This window comes from Rhinichthys klamathensis, unplaced genomic scaffold (assembly GCF_029890125.1).
Source record: "Rhinichthys klamathensis goyatoka isolate OS25496 unplaced genomic scaffold, OSU_Roscu_1.1 h1tg001066l_1, whole genome shotgun sequence".
Taxonomy (NCBI): Eukaryota; Metazoa; Chordata; class Actinopteri; order Cypriniformes; family Leuciscidae; genus Rhinichthys; species Rhinichthys klamathensis.
In genome coordinates, this window is record NW_026607328.1 from 131,743 (window position 1) to 152,500 (window position 20,758).

Here is a 20,758-nt window from a genome sequence, read left to right on the forward strand (position 1 = left end):
AACCAAGATGAATAAATGCAATAAATGTTGATAATTCTCTGTTGATGCATGACAGCTAATGGTTTACATGTTATTTCATTATTTTATTTCATGTGAATCTATTATTATAGATGTTAACCTATTTTAATTGTATAATTTCAGTTTTTTTTTTTTAAATCAAAATTTAACCTACTGTATGTTCCCTGACCGATTTTTTTTTTTTACAATGATACATCTTCTTTGCACATTTGGTAGTGGAGAGTTTCAAGCAGTGTTTTTTAAGTGTCACTTAAATTTTGAGACTGTTTATTTTTTTAACCTGTGGTATCGATTTAGTATCGATACCGAGGTATTAGGTTCTGGTATCGTACCGAAGCCAAAATTGTGGTATCGAGCCATCCCTAGTTCAGAGTTAACTGGAAGGGACTTTAGTTAGGTGAGAGGGGCTTGTTAGGCCATAACTCCAGCTGGAGTAAAATACAGCAAATATTTAGACAGGACAAACACAAGCATTGTCTGAGAGGTGAAGTACCTGGGGTCAGGAACGCCTACAGTGTGGCGTCTCATGGACAAGTATCGGGCCATCGCCTCTGGACTAGGCTCTTCTCCCTCATCGCTGTCCAGAGCCATCGGCCCGTCCGTCTGAAACACACGACACACTGCGGATTAGATGATCCATCCTGATACTCATCAACAGTAAATCAGTGTACACTGCTTTATTCTTGCTGAATGTGACTGACGCTCACCTCAACGATCTGATTCTCTGGGTTTATGAGCTGGACCTGTGGTACCGTCATACTGACGGCGTTACTCAGATCCTGCGGGACCGACACACAATCACAGTGGAAGCATATCTTATCAAATAACCACATTTCCCCACAATTCCATTCCACAGCCGTTAAAGGGGACATATCCTGAAAATCTGCCTTTTTCCGTGTTTAAGTGATATAATCGGGTGCTTCTACCAACTCAGAAAATGTGACAAGTGAAACCCAGTAACTTTGTTTTGGTGAGCCTTTCTCTGCAAGCTTGTCAAAAAATAAGCCGATCAGATTTCACTCCCCTTCTGACGAATGAAGAGGATCTTATTATAATATTCCCGGCCCTTAATCTGCACGTTCACACACACCAGCGACATTGGGTTCGGCGAGCGCCAACAGAGACCAGTTCTAACGCACTGGAGAAGATCCAGCAAAGCCTGAAACTGTTCTGTGGTCGAGCACAGACGACACTGAACACTATTGACCAGAACATGTCAGCGCTGTCTTATAAACACCTCAGGAACTGTGGACACTTGTGGAAGAGTTCAACATGATGAGGAGATGATCAGTGTAACTCCACAACAACTACAGAAATGTCTCCGCTAACATTCAGAAACGTGTAAAAGTGAAGCTCTCCCTGAGTCTCTCCGTAAGGCTGCACTCGCTGCTGTTACTCCTGACTCTGGATCAGTGAGATCGGCCTGTGTTGTTATTGCCGGAGTCTCTGAAGCTCCGCCCTCTTCTGAACGGAGGCGGAGCTAAAGCTCATTTGCATTTAAAGGAACACGCACAAAAACGGTGCGTTTTTGCTCACACCCAAAAAGGGGCAAATTTGACAAGCTATAATAAATGATGTGTGGAATATTTTGAACTGAAATTTCACAGGCACATTCTGGGGACACCATAGATTTATATTACATCTTGTGAGGCATAATATGTCACCTTTAAAATCCTCATTAATTCTCCAGAAGAGTAGGACGCTCAGCTTTCATACAATATGCAAATAAGGCACCCTGAAGCTCATGCATATTCCCCTCATTAGGCATCAAAGGTTGCTAACGGCAATGGCACACACCTGCAGCGGGTAGAGGGGGCGGGGCGTGGGCGGAGCCATGCACAGGTTCTTGTGCCGCTTCAGCTTGTCAGACAGCAGACTGTAGGTGGCGCTGTAGTGATCATACGCATCCGTGTGCAGAGACTGCGATCGACACGCAATACAATCAATGTTTCAGAACACTTCATGTGAATGACAGAGACATGCCATGCCATGTGTGTGTGAGTGTGTGTGTGTGTGTGTCACCTGTAAGGTCCGCTCACGGTCGAAGCCCATATCTGACATGGCCATTAGCACTTGCTCGTTAATTAACTCTGTTTCTCTCTCCACCTTCACCTGCTCACATTCTGCTATCAGCTACAGACACACAGAGACATGAACAACGTTTCTACACATCGTAAGGCAAAACATTTAACACAGTTTGATCATCATGTGTGTGTGTGTGTGACTGACTCTGTCAAACTCCGGGTCCGGGTCTCCTTGTCTCATCCACTTGTTCTTGCAGATCTGCTCCATTGAAAGCCGTCGACTGGGTTCCAGAATCAACATGTGTCTGATCAGATACTCACAGTCTGAAACACACATACAGGTCTGTCAGTCGCGTGACGCGGCTCTAGTGTGTGTGTGAGTGAGTGAGTGTGTGTGAGTGAGTACCTGTGGACATGAAGAACGGGATCCGGAATTTCCCACTGAGGACTCGAGCGCGGAGGTTCTGTAAAGTGCTTCCATCGAACGGTAGCGCGCCACAAACCAGGACATACAGAACCACACCCAAACTCTACAGAGAGAGAGAGAGTGTGTGTGTGTATGGGTGTGTGAGAGAGAGAGAGAGAGAGAGAGAGAGAGAGAGAGAGAGAGAGAGAGAGAGAGAGAGAGAGAGTATGGGTGTGTGTGAGAGACAGAGAGAGAGAGAGAGAGAGAGGGAGAGAGAGAGAGTGTGTGTGTGAGAGAGAGAGAGAGAGAGAGAGAGAGAGAGAGAGAGGGAGGGAGAGAGAGAGAGTGTGTGTGTGTATGGGTGTGTGTGAGAGAGAGAGAGAGAGGGAGGGAGAAAGAGAGAGTGTGTGTGTGTGTATATGTGTGTGTGTGTGTGTGAGAGAGAGAGAGAGAGAGAGAGAGAACACGTTTACATCTGTCTCAGCTGATAAAGACATGATCGGAGTGTAACGCAGCACACTGAAAAGGATCAGGTATATATGGATCGGCAGACGGAGAAGCGTGATTCGTCACTCCAGAGAACACGTCTCCACTGCTCCACGAATGGACTCATTGCACAGGTGTAAACCGATTACGGTCCCACGCTTGAGTTCACTGAGCTCCTGAGAGCGACCCGTTCTTTCACAGGTGTGTGTAGAAGCGTCTGCATATCTAGTGCTTGATTTATACACCTGTGGCCATGGAAGTTACTGGAACACCTAAACTCAATGATTTGGAGGGGTGTCCCAATACTTTTGCGAATATAGTGTATGTAAATAAAATTACAGTTTGGACCAGTCTTGAAATAAAAAATTAGACTAACTTTTAAGAGCAGTCTAAGCTGTTTATGCAACAGACTCTATGTGTTAGTAAGGTCAGAGACAGACGCTGGTTTTACCCATATGTCCACTTTTGGTCCGTCGTACTCCTTTCCCTCGAAGAGTTCGGGCGCTGCATACGGAGGACTGCCACACCACGTCTTCAGCAGCTGTCCTCGAGAAAACAGATTACTGAAGCCGAAATCTGGAGGACAGAGAGACCGACAGGTCAAAAACACTCCAAAAACACAGACACACACTCACTGACTAAATGACTAATTGACTCACGCACTCACTCACTCGATTACTCTCTCGCTCGATTGCTCCGATCGCTCACTCACTCACTGACTCACTCACTGACTCACTCACTGACTCACTCACTGACTCACTCACTGACTCACTCACTGACTCACTCACTCACTGACTCACTGACTCACTCACACACTCACACACTCACTCACTCACTCACTCACTGACTCACTGACTCACTGACTCACTCACTCACTCACTCACTGACTCACTCACTGACTCACTCACTGACTCACTCACTGACTCACTCACTCACTCACTCACTCACTCACTCACTGACTCACTCACTGACTCACTCACTGACTCACTCACTGACTCACTCACTCACTGACTCACTCACTCACTCACTGACTCACTCACTGACTCACTGACTCACTCACTCACTCACTCACTCACTGACTCACTGACTCACTCACACACTCACACACTCACTCACTCACTCACTCACTGACTCACTGACTCACTGACTCACTCACTCACTCACACACTCACTGACTCACTGACTCACTCACTCACTCACTCACTGACTCACTCACTCACTCACTCACACTCACTCACTCACTCACTCACTCACTCACTCACTCACTCACTCACTCACTCACTGACTCACTCACTCACTGACTCACTCACTCACTCACTGACTCACTCACTGACTCACTGACTCACACACACTCACTCACTCACTCACTGACTCACTCACTGACTCACTCACTCACTCACTGACTCACTCATTCACTCACTGACTCATTCACTCACTCACTCACTGACTCGCTCACTCACTGACTGACTCACTGACTGACTCACTCACTGACTCACTCACTGACTCACTCACTGACTCACTCACTGACTCACTCACTGACTCACTCACTGACTCACTCACTGACTCACTCACTGACTCACTCACTGACTCACTCACTGACTCACTCACTGACTCACTCACTGACTCACTCACTGACTCACCTCATTCACTCACTGACTCACTGACTCACTCACTCACTCACTCACTGACTCGCTCACTCACTGACTCACTCACTGACTCACTCACTGACTCACTGACTCACTCACTCACTCACTCACTCACTCACTCACTCACTCACTCACTGACTCACTCACTCACTGACTCACTGACTCACTCACTGACTCACTCACTGACTCACTCACTGACTCACTCACTCACTCACTCACTCACTCACTCACTCACTGACTCACTGACTCACTCACTCACTGACTCACTCACTCACTGACTCACTCACTCACTCACTCCCTTGTAGAGACTTTAAGGATGAACCAAACACAAATTAACCTGTCAAACTCAGAAAAGAGGTATCCGCATTATTATTGTTGTATTTTTCATTGCAAACATAAGCAATAATATTGTTTACCTTTCTGGAAACAGATTTTTTTTTTTTCCCCATTGATAAGAAACATTTATGAGAAATTAATACTTCCCCTAGTTAATAATTTTCTTTTTGTTTTTCCCTCATTGAAATTGGTTAACTTTTCTCTCTTTTTCCCTTACTCAGTTGAGCGACGAAGTCCTCACATCACGAGTTGAAACCAGCTTTTCAGTGATAGGAAATATTTACAAAAATAATATTTTCCCCCTATAAAAAAAAAGCTTTTTCCATTTGAGATTTGTTTTAACCTTTTTCTTTTTCTTTACTTTACCCAGTTGAGTGACGAGATCTTCGCATCACTAGCCTCACTGTGTACACTTAGACCAACACTTAGTCATCACGACATTTCACTATTGATGTACAATTACCGAAACGACACTTAGCCGTTCAAACACATATAGGCTTATACACACAGATCTGTCTCTTCACCAAGCGTGCCAACATGTCGTGGACGACAAACCCCACTGCCCAACGGGAAGACGTGGACGCCTGGCTCAGAGGCATTACAGACTGCCTCACACCAAAGACAATTGAACTGTTATTATTTTTAATAATAATCATAATTCTGAGAAGATTCCTGACACACGATTCAAGCCAAAACCATGTGGAACTAACCAAAATAACCTGTTCCCTAAGCAATGCCTTCACAGCCCAGCTAAACCTAAGCCACCAGCATGTCACCTACCTTCAGGAGGAGCTGACACGTGCCCAAAGCCGCATAGACAAGCTTGAAGTGAAAGTCCAGGATGACTCCAAGACCACCGAGTTCCTGAGAGAGCTGATGCACACTCAACACTGCAAAGACCAGCTCAAAGGTGAAGCTCAAGACAAACTCAAAGTGTCAGACGAAGCGGAGCAAGAAACAAAGACACAAGTTGACAAGCTCCAAGAAGCCCTTGCAATCACTGAACGTGACAAAAAAGAGTTAAAGACTGTCCAGAAACACCTGGTAAACCAACTCCAGTCTGCTGAACATCAGTTAGAGAAAGCCAAAGCTGACATTGAAAGTAAGAACTCTAAAATCACTGCTCTGAAAGACCACCTGAAAAGGTGCAGCGCTGAAATGGACCATCTGACCCAACAGCGAGACGACGCCAACGATGAGCTCTAGGCGGTCAGAGATGAACTCCAGCACATTTTCCAACAGAAACCAGAGCCAAGAAGGGAGAGACCTCCCTCAGCATCACCCCTGCTGAGCAGAACAGAGTCCTCCATCCAAGAACTGGCATACAATGAAATAAGTGAATGGCCACAACCCAAAACGTCACCGGCCTTCACCACAGAACTCTTCCCTGCTAACAAACGAAGAGAGCCCATCCAGGCAGACTCCAAAGCTGCACATGGGATGACCTTTAAAGTTCTCAACCAGCTGGTTAAGAATATCACTCAGTTCAACCCGAACTCCACAGAGGGTCCCGACATCCAGGCCTACCTCCGAGATATCGACTTCCACCTAGAGGTGAGACCACATATGACTGACAGAGACAGGTTATACCTCCTCAGATCCACATCCAGTCCAGAGGTACGAAGCTTCCTAGACAGACAACCTGCTAATGTCATGTCAAACTACCAGCTACTACGTGAGACACTGATTAAAGAATTTACAGGTCCAGAGTCAGAACACGGTGTGTTAATCGCCTTGGAAACCAAACAATGTCGACAAGAGACTCCCCAAGCCTACTACCACCGCTTTCGACAAGCTTACTTAGGTGCACATAGCAAACCTGAACTTGAAGAGGATGTGAACTTCAAAACCCTCTTCCTGAGAAACCTGCACCCTGGATTGAGTCATCATCTTGGCATCATGGCCTGCCCAGGCACAATGACAATTCAGCAGCTACGTGACCTGACACACAAGGCCTACATCAAACAAAAGATGGCCTCAAAGAAAAGTTTGAAAACATCCACAGTGTTAAACTCCATCAGCCAAGACACAAGCCTTGCACTGGAAGACACCCAGTGGCATGACAACTCCACAGTCCTTCATAAGGAGCACAGAGGACGTTACTCCCATGCCGATGACAGCTACCACTCCAACCACATGGAAAAGTCATGGGACCCACCAGAAGGAAACAACTGGAATCAACGAGTGCATCCAAAAGCATTCTATGAGGGTAAGCGACAACGAAACCCACCTCCGCACCACTCAGCCAAACACCACACTGAGTGTGCCCAAGAACACGACAGTTTCCCCTCAGAAGACATGGAGCAACTACTGAGGCAACTGCAAGTGGTCATCAAAGACAAGCTGAACACAGAAGACCAGTGATCACCTTGTACACCTTCCTGAGACGACCACCTGTTCTACAACAACCCAGAACAAAGTGGTCTCTCACAGTCAACCACTGACAAACACCCAGAGGTAGCAGAAAACACCATCCTGGTTACCGATCACACCACAAGCTCCAAACTCAAGAACCACGTGTGTGCTACAGCAACGACAGTAAGCACAGAAGGTCAGAAAGTCTGTCACAACCAGAAGGCATCACAAGAGGAAGGCAACAAAGGAGACCACGTTTTGCACTACAGCTTTACGCATCCATGCCAAACCACCTCCCAATGTCTGCCAGAGAACTTCCTGCCTTACTGGACTGACCCCCAGCAGATCACCGAAGATCCCTTTCCAAGGCAAAGACGCAACAAGCACATCAAAGCTAAGCCATCAAGCAAAGGGGGGAGCAAAACAGACTGAGACAGATCTGACATACATGCAGTACATGCACTACACTACACTGTACCACTAACATACACAAGTTAAACACAGCTACCGTGAAAAACATTCAACAAACATGTTCTTCCCACAGGTAGACACGGAAATCGCAACACTGACTTAGCTATCCTTTCCATAGGAAACATGTAGCAATACACCCAACAAGTATAACCCTCTCATTACATTGTGACACCTGACACTGCACAACAGTAGCCATACAGGAGTCACTCAACTGCTTGGTTTTGTTTTACCTCTTCCTTTTCTTCTTCCTTTATTAGGTAAAATCCCTGTTACCCCGTAAGGGTCAAGGTTACCATATAAGGATTGACGCACCACGCCTGACGAATGTTAGCCTAGAGAACTCCCTGCATCATTCGAATCAAAATGTGAAAGGTAATTTGGTCTAAACCTAGAACAATTTAGAAGAGAATAAAACAAACAAATCAAAATTTAGTCACAAAGTTGATCAATCACCGTTTTAAAACAAACTAGAATAACGGTCCTAAAATTGAACTAAACTTTTTCCACATGATTGACTACATTGAGAGAGTGAACCTGTTTTAGGCCTAGATAATCTAATGCCCTGCACCAGTAAAGTGACCAGTCTTGGAGGTGGTTGCCGTGTTGTTTGCTGTGTGTGTTTGCTTTTTCTGTTTCTCCAGCGTTCAATGATGTCTTCTTCTCAACCCATCATCGATCGAAGGGGGGAATATGTAGAGACTTTAAGGATGAACCAAACACAAATGAATCTTTCTAATCTCTCATGGGATTCATTCAAATGTGATTCAGCATTTCGGATCTGAATACCACATTCCAAAGTCACAAGACTGGCTCCAAATTGTCTAGAAAACCCCCCAGAGAAGACTTTTATGGCTCCAGAGATAAGCCTAAACAGGAAGAACGTGTCACTGTTTTCATCCTTAAGCCAGACAAAGCTGCTCAAAAAGGGTGAAACGAGGCCTGACCACCAAGGGGCCTGACAACCTTTGACCTCCCTCAGCATCACCACTGCTGAGCAGGACAGCGATGTAAAACAGACCACGCTTTCATGGAACGTGAGAGACTTACACAGACTTTACATATCAAACCCATTAAAACTCACGCAGAACAATGCTCAGTGGACTTAATCAAACATCATAATTCTTGTTGTTCCTACAATTCATGTTTGTATTATGCTTAGATCACATATAAATCATGTAATTGTGATATAACTGTGTGTATGGATGAAAGGGTATCGTGCTTCCAATCAAAAGAATCGTATGCCCTTAATTCAAAAGGTGGCTTGTTTGAAATCTGTGTAAAATGTTTTGTATGATTATAATAATCTATAATGTTTAAACTGGGGTCTCTTGTTTCTCTGCTAAGTGCTGGAACCCAAGCAGATCCCAGATAACGATAACTAGGAACTCGATCCACCTCCCAAAATGATGCCATTGTCTCATTGGTCAGAATTCTCCAAAAGAGGTTGGACTAACTTTTAAGTTAAAGACCCGAACAAAGGAGTTAGAGTGAGTTGAAAAAGAAATTCGGTTCAGAGAGCAGTTCGGGGTTGCCGTTCGGTTTTGAGTTCGGCTCGTGTTGAATTAAGTTTTGCGCCTCTCTCTAGCAACAGCAAGAGAGTGTTCCTGTTCGTGCTTCTCTCTGAAAACACCAAAGAGCGTGTTCGCACGCTTCTACATCGACCAGACCAAATTAGACCAGCAGACAAATAACCCATCAAGATCGGGGTTGAAACAGCTCATTCAAGCCATCTAACTCGTCTTACTTTCATTTCTTCCTTTATTTTCTTTTTTCATAAAAGTCTCGGTTCAACGTCTAGTTGCTGCGAAGTTCGTTTAAACGTCTCTCCTGCAACGCGCTTCGAACTGTAAAGACTCTTATTCGCCTGCCAATCACACGTGACCGGCTGTTCAGAAACTTCCATCCAGGCACTTCAAAGACAACCAGCCACACGGACCCGGTCGGGAAACCCCTTCGACGAAGCACCGCAAAAAGGGAACTCCCTAAGCAACGCAAAGACGAGCAAGTAGCAGCTACTCCAGACTCTTAACTGAACTGGTGCAAATGTAAATTGAATAACCTGTCTAAGAAACGAAGGTTTAAATTAATGCTTGGTGGTTCGTTCAGGTCATGTCTTACAAAGTGCATCTCACTCTGAAAACTCTCTCTCTCTCTCTCTCTCTCTCTTCCTCTGCGCCGTGTATGAATTCGTGTGTGTGATTGTGTTTAGACCTTAGTTTTATGTGTTTAGAATAGTTAATAAAGTCGTCAATATATTTGAAAAGATATTTGCCTTGTGTTGTGCTTGCACATTTAATGTCTTGTACTGTCGATCTAAAGTTACCTTGCTAATACATAGTGTTTCACTATAGATTGGATATTCATATCTGTTGCCAAGGTTATAATTACGGCCCGTTCAAATGAACTCTAAACGAGTCATTTGCTCGGTTCCATAGTGATTCGGTCAAGATTCATTGCAAATCGATGAATCATTCCTTTTGAGCTAAATTGGCCTTCCGGCCCCCCTTAAATACATTTTATGTATATTATTATTGTGTGATTCGTTACACCCTCACTCACTCACTGACTCACTGACTCACTCACTGACTCACTCACTCACTCACTCACTCACTGACTCACTCACTGACTCACTCACTCACTCACACACTCACTCACTCACTCACTCACTCACTCACTCACTCACTCACTCACTCACTCACACACTCACTCACTCACTCACTCACTCACTGACTGACTCACTCACTCACACACTCACACACTCACTCACTCACTGACTCACTGACTCACTCACTCACTCACACACTCACACACTCACTCACACAAACACACACACACACTCACACACTCACACAAACACACACACACACACACACACACACACACACACTCACTCACTCACTCACTCACTCACTCACTCACTCACTGACTCACTCACTGACTCACTCACACACTCACTCACTCACTCACTCACTCACTCACTCACTCACTCACTCACTCACTCACTGACTGACTCACTCACTCACTCACACACTCACTCACTCACTCACTGACTGACTCACTCACTGACTCACTCACTGACTCACTCACTGACTCACTGACTCACTCCCTCACTCACTGACTCACTGACTCACTCCCTCACTCCCTCACTCACTCACTCACTCACTCACTCACTCACTCACACACTCACTCACTCACTCACTCACTCACTCACTCACTCACTGACTCACTGACTCACTGACTCACTGACTCACTCACTGACTCACTCACTCACTCACTGACTCACTCACTGACTCACTCACTGACTCACTCACTCACTGACTCACTCACTCACTGACTCACTCACTCACTCACTCACTGACTCACTGACTCACTGACTCACTCCCTCACTCACTCACTCACTCACTCACTCACTGACTCACTGACTCACTGACTCACTCACTCACTCACTCACTCACTCACTCACTCACTCACTCACTCACTCACTCACTCACTCACTCACTGACTCACTCACTGACTCACTCACTGACTCACTCACTCACTGACTCACTCACTCACTGACTCACTCACTCACTCACTCACTCACTCACTGACTCACTGACTCACTGACTCACTCCCTCACTCACTCACTCACTGACTCACTGACTCACTGACTCACTCACTCACTGACTCACTCACTCACTGACTCACTCACTCACTCACTCACTCACTCACTCACTCACTCACTCACTCACACACTCACTCACTCACTCACTCACTCACTCACTCACTCACTGACTCACTGACTCACTCACTGACTCACTCACTCACTCACTCACTGACTCACTCACTGACTCACTCACTGACTCACTCACTCACTGACTCACTCACTCACTGACTCACTCACTCACTCACTCACTGACTCACTCACTCACTGACTCACTGACTCACTCACTCACTCACTGACTCACTGACTCACTGACTCACTGACTCACTGACTCACTGACTCACTCACTGACTCACTCACTCACTCACTCACTCACTCACTCACTCACTCACTCACTCACTCACTCACTGACTCAGTCACTGACTCACTCACTCACTCACTCACTCACTCACTCACTGACTCACTCACTCACTCACTCACTCACTCACTCACACACTCACTCACTCACTCACTCACTCACTCACTCACTCACTGACTCACTCACTGACTCACTGACTCACTGACTCACTCACTCACTCACTCACTCACTGACTCACTGACTCACTGACTCACTGACTCACTGACTCACTCACTCACTCACTGACTCACTGACTCACTGACTCACTCACTCACTCACTCACTGACTCACTCACTCACTCACTCACTCACTCACTCACTCACTCACTCACTCACTCACTCACTCACTCACTCACTCACTCACTCACTCACTGACTCACTCACTGACTCACTGACTCACTCACTGACTCACTGACTCACCTGCGATCTTGATGTTCAGGTTGTGGTCGAGCAGCAGGTTCTCTGCCTTCAGGTCTCTGTGGACGATGTTCCTGCAATGGCAGAAGTAAACCGCGGCTACGATCTGCTTGAACTTCCGCCGCGCGTCTTTCTCCGCCATGCGCCCGTGAGCCACCAGATGATCTGAGGAACACAGAACACAAACTAGCGCTTGCTCTGTCGTGAAGTGTGCATCATTGATTCTAATATTTAATAATAACATAAAAGGCCTTTAATGTCGCTTGTTGCGCCAGTGCTGTCAAACAAACTAAAACCGAAAGCGCGATAAGCAAAGGACTCTCACGCGATCGGCATTCAGGAACTACAACCTCACGTGTCGGTCAGCAATGACCGAAATTTTTTATTTTATTTCAATGAAATGGAATTATTTTGAATTATTTTTTATTTTTAGGGATTTTATGGTACTTAATTATGTTTACGCTGTATTTATAATCCATTTATTCACTTTTTGAGCATGGGTTAGCTAACCCTGACCTGATAATTACATGTCCAGCTGAAACTGTGGAGAATCTGGAACGCTTTAGAGCGACAGACTGAAGTTTGATCTCTTCTCAAACACGACACTTGCAGATTATTGCTGAAGAGAAATGAACAAAATACTATTTAAAAATTTTATATGAAATATATATTTTCCAAAACACATTTCACTCTAAAACTGCACTAAAATCTCAGCCGTAACTCTCCCCCAGTGTGTTCCTCATGTGAGTCTGATCTCTCAGTAAACGAGCGTTCAGGGAGAGTGTGTTCGGCTGCAGTTCCACACGCTTCCACTAGAGGAAACTCTACATTCATTTCCACTGCGTCATTTCTGACCGCGAGAAACACAAGTGTGACTGTTGTTATCAGCACCATTAAACCTGTTCAGATCATGGCCAGGAGTTATTTGTGTTCACACAGCAAGTGCCAAAACCTTTACCAAGTTTCGTACCATTAAAAAAAATATATATATATATACAATTTTTCGGTGAAAATGACCGAAGAGCGCCAGAGGGTTAAGTTTGCAGGGAACTACACTAACATTTTCCACTGGTGGCACTTGCGCTACTAACTTTTTCAGTTACTAGCGCAAAACATGATTTGGTCGCACAAATTATTTATATAGTAAGCCGCTCTGGATAATAATGACCAATAGTGAAACTGTATTGCATACAGATGTGCTTTTTATTTTACTCTCCATCTTTTAAAACACATGCCTTCTTGTTTTCTTTAAAAATGGTTGGGATAGATTTACTGCAATAGAAAATACACAATAAAGTGCTAAATTAATTTCTTTTGGATTTCACCATGCTATGGTTGGCACAGATGGGCAGACTTCTGAACTCTTAAGGAAAAGTAAAATAAATATAATATGTCATTGTGAAGCTTCAATGATTCGTGTTTGAATTGTTTTGACGCAGTTACAAATTTGGACAGTCCTGCAATTGAAGGCCCACAGAATTTACAGTAGGGCTGCACGATATTGGTAAAAAAATGACATTGCGATATTTGATTTTTCTGCGATATATATTGCGATATAAAAACAATTTCACCAGATGACTTGAATAGCTCTACTTGGAAAGAATGAATCATTCTAGAATGACTCTTGAGTTCAGTGTTGGACAGATCAGTTGTTATTTTAACCATTCATTAAAGTGAATCGGTTCAAAGGAGTCAGTTCGCGAATCGGACGTGTCATTAACGGACCACGGCACACGTTGTGTGATTATCCAGGCAGTTTAGGACATCGCACAAGATTTGTCTCAACACAGAAAACATTTCATCACCAGATAGATTTTTTGTTTTGTTTATTGAAAGAGTGGTTTATGCCATCTGAATGTGTGGAAAGCTTTTCAGAGAAGATGAGGCAACGTTATTTTAGCACAATTCACAACCAGTGGTAGTTCAGAAAAAAAAAAAATTCGGTCTTCCGACCTTTTACCATCGTGTATTCTCAAAGATATTCAGTCAACTCAATTCATTATTGTGAGCGAGGGAGGGAGAGAGAGCGCGCGCGCGACTGGGGCTTTCACTCTCTCTGCTCGTTCTCTCAGTTAAACAAGCGCGAATCCGCGAAGCCAACTTGATGTGTTGAATGCTCAGAGCGCGTTATAAAACGTATTCTTAAAATACACATTTCTGTTTTAATAAATGCTCATAGTAAATCATAGCATATTGCCTAAAACATTAGGTAGGTACAAAAATAATCAAACGGTGATACATTTGCGACCCATTAAAAATTAGGGTCGCAATGGCATTTCAAAAGGTCGCAGTGTAGTTCCCTGAGTTTGTAAAGGTAATTTTTACGTCTATGCTCAAATAGGGGGGTGAAAGTTCATGACGCATTACAGAACAAATCAATGAATGGATCTGATCAATTTGATTTTCTCAACAGATTCAAAAGATTCGAATCACTGCAAAGAATCAAATGATTGATTCACTCACCGAAGATCTCTCCTCCACTGGCGTACTCCGTCACCAGATAGATCAATCGCTCCGTCTCCATCACCTGATAAAACACACACACACACTGAGCACCAGTCGCATTCAACCATACACAAACCAACAGAAGTCTTAACCAATCAGCTGCGAGCATGAGGAGGGAGGCGGGACCTGGTAGAGGCGAGGACAGAGTGTTTGTGTGTGTGTGTGTGTGTGAGAGACCTGGTAGAGGCGGATGATGTGAGGGTGTGTGTGTGTGTGTGTGTGTGTGTTTGTGTGTGTGTGTGTGAGAGAGACCTGGTAGAGGCGGATGATGTGAGGGTGTGTGTGTGTGTGTGTGTGTGTGTGTGTGTGTGTTTGTGTGTGTGTGTGTGAGAGAGACCTGGTAGAGGCGGATGATGTGAGGGTGTGTGTGTGTGTGTGTGTGTGTGTGTGTGTGTGTGTGTGTGTGTGTGTGTGTGTGTGAGAGACCTGGTAGAGGCGGATGATGTGAGGGTGTGTGTGTGTGTGTGTGTGTGTGTGTGTGTGTTTGTGTGTGTGTGTGTGAGAGAGACCTGGTAGAGGCGGATGATGTGAGGGTGTGTGTGTGTGTGTGTGTGTGTGTGTGTGTGTGTGTGTGTGTGTGAGAGACCTGGTAGAGGCGGATGATGTGAGGGTGTGTGTGTGTGTGTGTGTGTGTGTGTGTGTGTGTGTGTGTGTGTGTGTGTGTGTGTGTGTGTGTGTGTGTGTGTGTGTGTGAGAGACCTGGTAGAGGCGGATGATGTGAGGGTGTGTGTGTGTGTGTGTGTGTGTGTGTGTGTGTGTGTGTGTGTGTGTGTGTGTGAGAGACCTGGTAGAGGCGGATGATGTGAGGGTGTGTGTGTGTGTGTGTGTGTGTGTGTGTGTGTGTGTGAGAGAGACCTGGTAGAGGCGGATGATGTGAGGGTGTGTGTGTGTGTGTGTGTGTGTGTGTGTGTGTGTGTGTGTGTGTGTGTGTGTGTGTGTGTGTGTGTGTGTGTGTGTGTGAGAGAGACCTGGTAGAGGCGGATGATGTGAGGGTGTGTGTGTGTGTGTGTGTGTGTGTGTGTGTGTGTGTGTGTGTGTGTGTGTGTGTGAGAGACCTGGTAGAGGCGGATGATGTGAGGGTGTGTGTGTGTGTGTGTGTGTGTGTGTGTGTGTGTGTGTGTGTGTGTGTGTGTGTGTGTGTGTGTGTGTGTGTGAGAGAGACCTGGTAGAGGCGGATGATGTGAGGGTGTGTGTGTGTGTGTGTGTGTGTGTGTGTGTGTGTGTGAGAGACCTGGTAGAGGCGGATGATGTGAGGGTGTCTCAGCATCTTCATGATCTGAACTTCTCGAAAGATCTTCTTCAGGTTCTCATCGTCCAGCTGAGTCTTGTCAACAATCTTTATCGCAACCTAGAACACACACACACACACACACAGACACACAGACACACACACACACACAAGCAGCTTTAGTGTCAGCATCATCTCAAACTTTGGCATTAGCATAAAGACAGGCCGTTTACGGTTGCCAAGCGACATGATGATCAAAGATGAATAAATGAGTGGCGGCGCATGATTAATATGAGCTGATGTGCAGAGACACGTGCGTGAACAACGGAAGACAAACACTATTCAATAAGAAATAAGTAAATTTCAAAAACAATTACAAAAAAATGGCAAGTAACATTGAATTAGACATGACATTTTGAAGTAGAAAAACTGTATTAATAATATATTATAATAAAATAGTATTTTACTCAAACACACTCTCTCTCACACACACACACAGACACTCTCTCTCACACACACACTCTCACTCACTCACTCACTCACTCACACACTCTCTCTCTATCTCTCTCACTCACTCACTCAAACACACACACACTCTCACTCACTCACTCACTCACTCACTCACTCACTCACTCACACACTCACTCACACACTCACTCACACACTCTCTCTCTATCTCTCTCACTCACTCACTCAAACACACACACACTCTCACTCACTCACTCACACACTCACTCACTCACACACACACACACACCCTCACTCACTCACTCACACACACACACACTGTTATCATTTATTAATACATCATGTTAGCACACTGCTGTTCAAACGTTTCAGGTTGTTTATTTTTCTTTTAAATTAATAGGCCGACCACAGGTGACAGTAAAGTTATTTATAACGTTACAAGAGATTCTATTTCACATAAATGTTGTTCTTTGAACATTCCATTCATCAAATAATCCTGAAAAACTAAATATATCAGTTTCCACAGAAATCTAAAGCAGCTCAAATGTTTTCAACACTGATAATAATAATAAATGTGTCTTGAGCATCAGATCCTCATATTAGAGTGATTTCTGAAGGATCATGTGACACTGAAGACTGGAGTAATGATGCTGAAAATACAGCTTTGATCACAGGAATAAATTACACTTTACTGTATATTCACATAGAAAACAGCTGATTTACACTGGAGTAATATTACACTGTTTTTTTAACCAAATAATTGCAGGCTTGGCGTAGTCGGCGAGACTTCTGTCAGAATCATCTCCCCGATCTCAGACGCGAGCGCGTCAGTGTTAGTTATGATGCATTACTGCTCTAACTGTAATAATGAGAATAATCTGCATTATGAATCATGAGAATCACACACACACAAGCGTCTGGATGCATTACAGTAACGAGACGGAGATTGTTCTGCATCACGATAATGAGATATTGGAGGAAAATTCGTAAGAGTAATTGAATATAATTTCATATTTTCCCACAGAAATATGAGCAGCTCATATTCACAATGATAAAAAGAGCTCGACCGACGAGAGAGAATCAAGAATCATGACGACAGCACAAACTATAGCTGAGCATCATACACACAAACAGCTGAGCAAGCATGACATCATCACACTCGCACACACACACACCTGCTCTCTGACATCAGAGAGAGAGAGAGAGAGTGCGTGTGTGTGTGAGAGAGAGAGAGAGAGAGAGAGAGTGTGTGTGTGTGTGATAGAGAGATAGAGTGTGTGTGTGTGTGTGTGTGTGAGAGAAAAAAGACAGGCATTCAGATGAGAGCAAGTCTTAGCATGTTAATTGGCTTATGAAGCTGAGCGCCTGAACATGTCTCTCTCACACACACACACACACACACACACAGACTGTTAGACGTGATGGACAACTATCAGAACAAAGTCTGATGCTTATCTAAAGACATGCTAAACCAGGTCACTTCTGGTGTGTGTGTGTGTGTGTGTGTGTGTCATGTAGGGCAGGTCGAACTGAAATCACATCTAAGATCTGTGAACTGGCACTGACACAAACTCATCATTCAAGCTGATTTACTTCCACAAGCTTCACACACACTCATGCTTCTGTGTGAACTGCAGTCGCTACAGTTATTAACTATTACAGGTTATGATTGATTACTATATTATTACAGGTTAAACTTATCATCTGATTTGTGTAGAAACATGTACATTGCACATTCAGCAGTTTTTAATGTCAAATTTTCAATGATATAATTATGTTTTGTTTCTACTCAAATCGTTTGTGTTGTTGTTGAAAAATATACATTTAAATATTAGCTTTCATTAAGACTTGTTTTCATGACGGATTTACTCAAACTTGCAATAAATACCGAAGAACATGTGAAGTGAAAATATAATGCGTGTATACAGTAGTCAACATCTGAAGTGCATCAGAACCTTTCATCACAGTTATGCCTGAACTTTGAACCCGTTCTCAGGACGAACTCTGATGAGCTTATGTGATCTCCTCAGCTGTGGACTACTGTACTACTGTACTTCAAGCTCAAGCTTATTCATTAGTCATACACACATGCAATACAGTTCAGTACAGTCTGGTGTGTGTTGTGTTCAAATTTAACATTTAATGTAATCCATCCATCCATCTTCTTCCGCTTATCCAGGGCCGGGTCGCGGGGGCATTAGTCTAAGCAGAGACGCCCAGCCTTCCCTCTCCCCAGACACTTCCTCCAGCTCTTCCGGGGGGACACCGAGGCGTTCCCAGGCCAGCCGGGAGACATAATCCCTCCAGCGTGTCCTAGGTCTTCCCCGGGGTCCTCTCCCAGTGGGACGTGCCCGGAACAACTTCCCGGGAAGGCATCCAGGAGGCATCCGGAACAGATCCCCGAGCCACCTCAGCTGACCCTCTCGATGTGGAGGAGCAGCGGCTCTACGGTGAGCTCCTCCCGAGTGACCGAGCTTCTCACCCTATCTCTAAGGCAGGGGTGCCCAACCCTGCTCCTGCCGATCGACTGTCCTCCACAGTTTATCTCCAACCCATTTAAACACACCTGCCTTTAATTTTCAAGTGAGCCTGAAGACCTTAATTGGTTGCTTCAGCTGTGTTTGATTAGGGTTGGAGATGAACTGTGCAGGGCAGTGGGCCTCCAGGAGCAGGGTTGGGCACACCTGCTCTAAGGGATCGCCCAGCCACCCTGCGGAGAAAGCTCATTTCGGCCGCCTGTATCCGAGATCTTGTCCTTTCGGTCATGACCCACAGCTCATGACCATAGGTGAGAGTAGGAACGTAGACTGATCGGTAAATCGAGAGCTTCGCCTTGCAGCTCAGCTCCTTCTTCACCACAACAGACCGGTACATCGACCGCATTACTGCAGAAGCTGCACCGATCCGTCTGTCAATCTCCCGTTCCATCCTTCCCTCACTCGTGAAAAAGACCCCAAGATACTTAAACTCCTCCACTTGAGGCAGGAACTCTCCACCAACCTGAAGTGGGCAAGCCACCCTTTTCCGACTGAGGACCATGGCCTCGGATTTGGAGGTGCTGATTCTCATCCCAGCCGCTTCACACTCGGCTGCAAACCGTCCCAGTGCATGCTGAAGGTCCTGGTGTGAGGGGGCCAACACGACAACATCATCCGCAATACAAATTATGAACAGAACCGGCGACAAAGGGCAGCCCAGCCGGAGTCCAACATGCACCGGGAACAAGTCTGACTTACTGATGGCAATGCGAACCAAGCTCCTGCTTTGGTCGTACAGGGACCAGACAGCCCTTAGCAAAGGGCCCCGGACCCCACACTCCCGGAACACCCCCCACAGGCCGCCGCGAGGGACACAGTCGAATGCCTTCTCCAATGGATTGCTTGGGCAAACTCCCATGAACCCTCCAGCACCCTGTAGAGGGTATAGAGCGGGTCCAGTGTTCCACGGCCGGGACGAAACCCGCACTGTTCCTCCTGAATCCGAGGTTCCACTATCGGCCGTATTCTCCTCTCCTGGCATAGGCTTTCCCAGGGAGGCTGAGAAGTGTGATCCCCCTGTAGTTGGAACACACCCTCCGGTCCCCCTTCCTAAAAAGAGGGACCACCACCCCGGTCTGCCATCCCAGAGGCACTGTCCCCGACCGCCACGCGATGCTCCAGAGGCGTGTCAGCCGAGACAGCCCCACAACATCCAGAGACTTGAGGTCCTCAGGGCGGATCTTGCCACCGAGGAGCTTCTTGACTACCTCGGTGACCTCAGCTAGGGTGATGGACGAGTCCACCTCTGAGCCCTCAGCCTCTGCTTCCTCAATAGAAGACGTGACGGCGGGATTGTGGAGATCCTCGAAGTATTCCTTCCACCGTCCGACGACATCCCCAGTTGAGGTCAACAGCTGCCCAGCTCCACTGTAGACAGCGTTGGTAGGGCACTGCTTCCCTCTCCTGAGGCGCCGGACAGTTTGCCAGAATCTCTTCGAGGCCAGCAGACACTCCTTCTCCATGGCCTCACCAAACTCCTCCCAGGCCCGAGTGTTTGCCTCCACACCCACCCGGGCTGCAGTCCGCTTGGCCTGCCGGTACCGTCAGCTGCCTCGGGAGTCCCACAACCCAGCCAGGCCCGATAGGACTCCTCCTTCAGCTTGACGGCATCCTTTACTTCTGTAAATTTCCATTTAATCTAATATTCTACAATATGATTGATCCATTACATGAGAACTGAACTGAGCTGGACGATGACATCACGCTTTTCTCCAGAAGGGCTATATATGAACTAAATTAATAAATTTAAAGTTGACAATTTATAGAGGGGAAAAATTTTGATAATTTACAGTAAAGTATATAAATATGCAAAACAAATATA

At 45.6% G+C, this 20,758-nt stretch overlaps 1 protein-coding gene across 3 annotated transcripts in view; it reads right to left on the reverse strand.

Moving 5' to 3' along the window:
- Positions 1 to 20,758, reverse strand: part of sik3 (SIK family kinase 3) — a 50,742-nt gene that overhangs the window by 24,655 nt on the left and 5,329 nt on the right. For 2 of the 3 annotated variants that reach the window (XM_056244743.1, XM_056244744.1), the window contains exons 2-11: positions 15,935 to 16,051; positions 14,662 to 14,725; positions 12,202 to 12,363; positions 3,386 to 3,510; positions 2,449 to 2,572; positions 2,248 to 2,366; positions 2,041 to 2,151; positions 1,816 to 1,938; positions 726 to 797; positions 512 to 621 (exon numbers count right to left, since the gene is read on the reverse strand). In XM_056244743.1, coding sequence (XP_056100718.1) covers positions 512 to 621; positions 726 to 797; positions 1,816 to 1,938; positions 2,041 to 2,151; positions 2,248 to 2,366; positions 2,449 to 2,572; positions 3,386 to 3,510; positions 12,202 to 12,363; positions 14,662 to 14,725; positions 15,935 to 16,051 — 1,127 coding nt within the window. Of the gene's footprint in view, positions 1 to 511; positions 622 to 725; positions 798 to 1,815; positions 1,939 to 2,040; positions 2,152 to 2,247; positions 2,367 to 2,448; positions 2,573 to 3,385; positions 3,511 to 12,201; positions 12,364 to 14,661; positions 14,726 to 14,880; positions 14,903 to 15,934; positions 16,052 to 20,758 lie in introns of those variants that run through there. The other variant, XM_056244745.1, reaches the window with a different exon arrangement.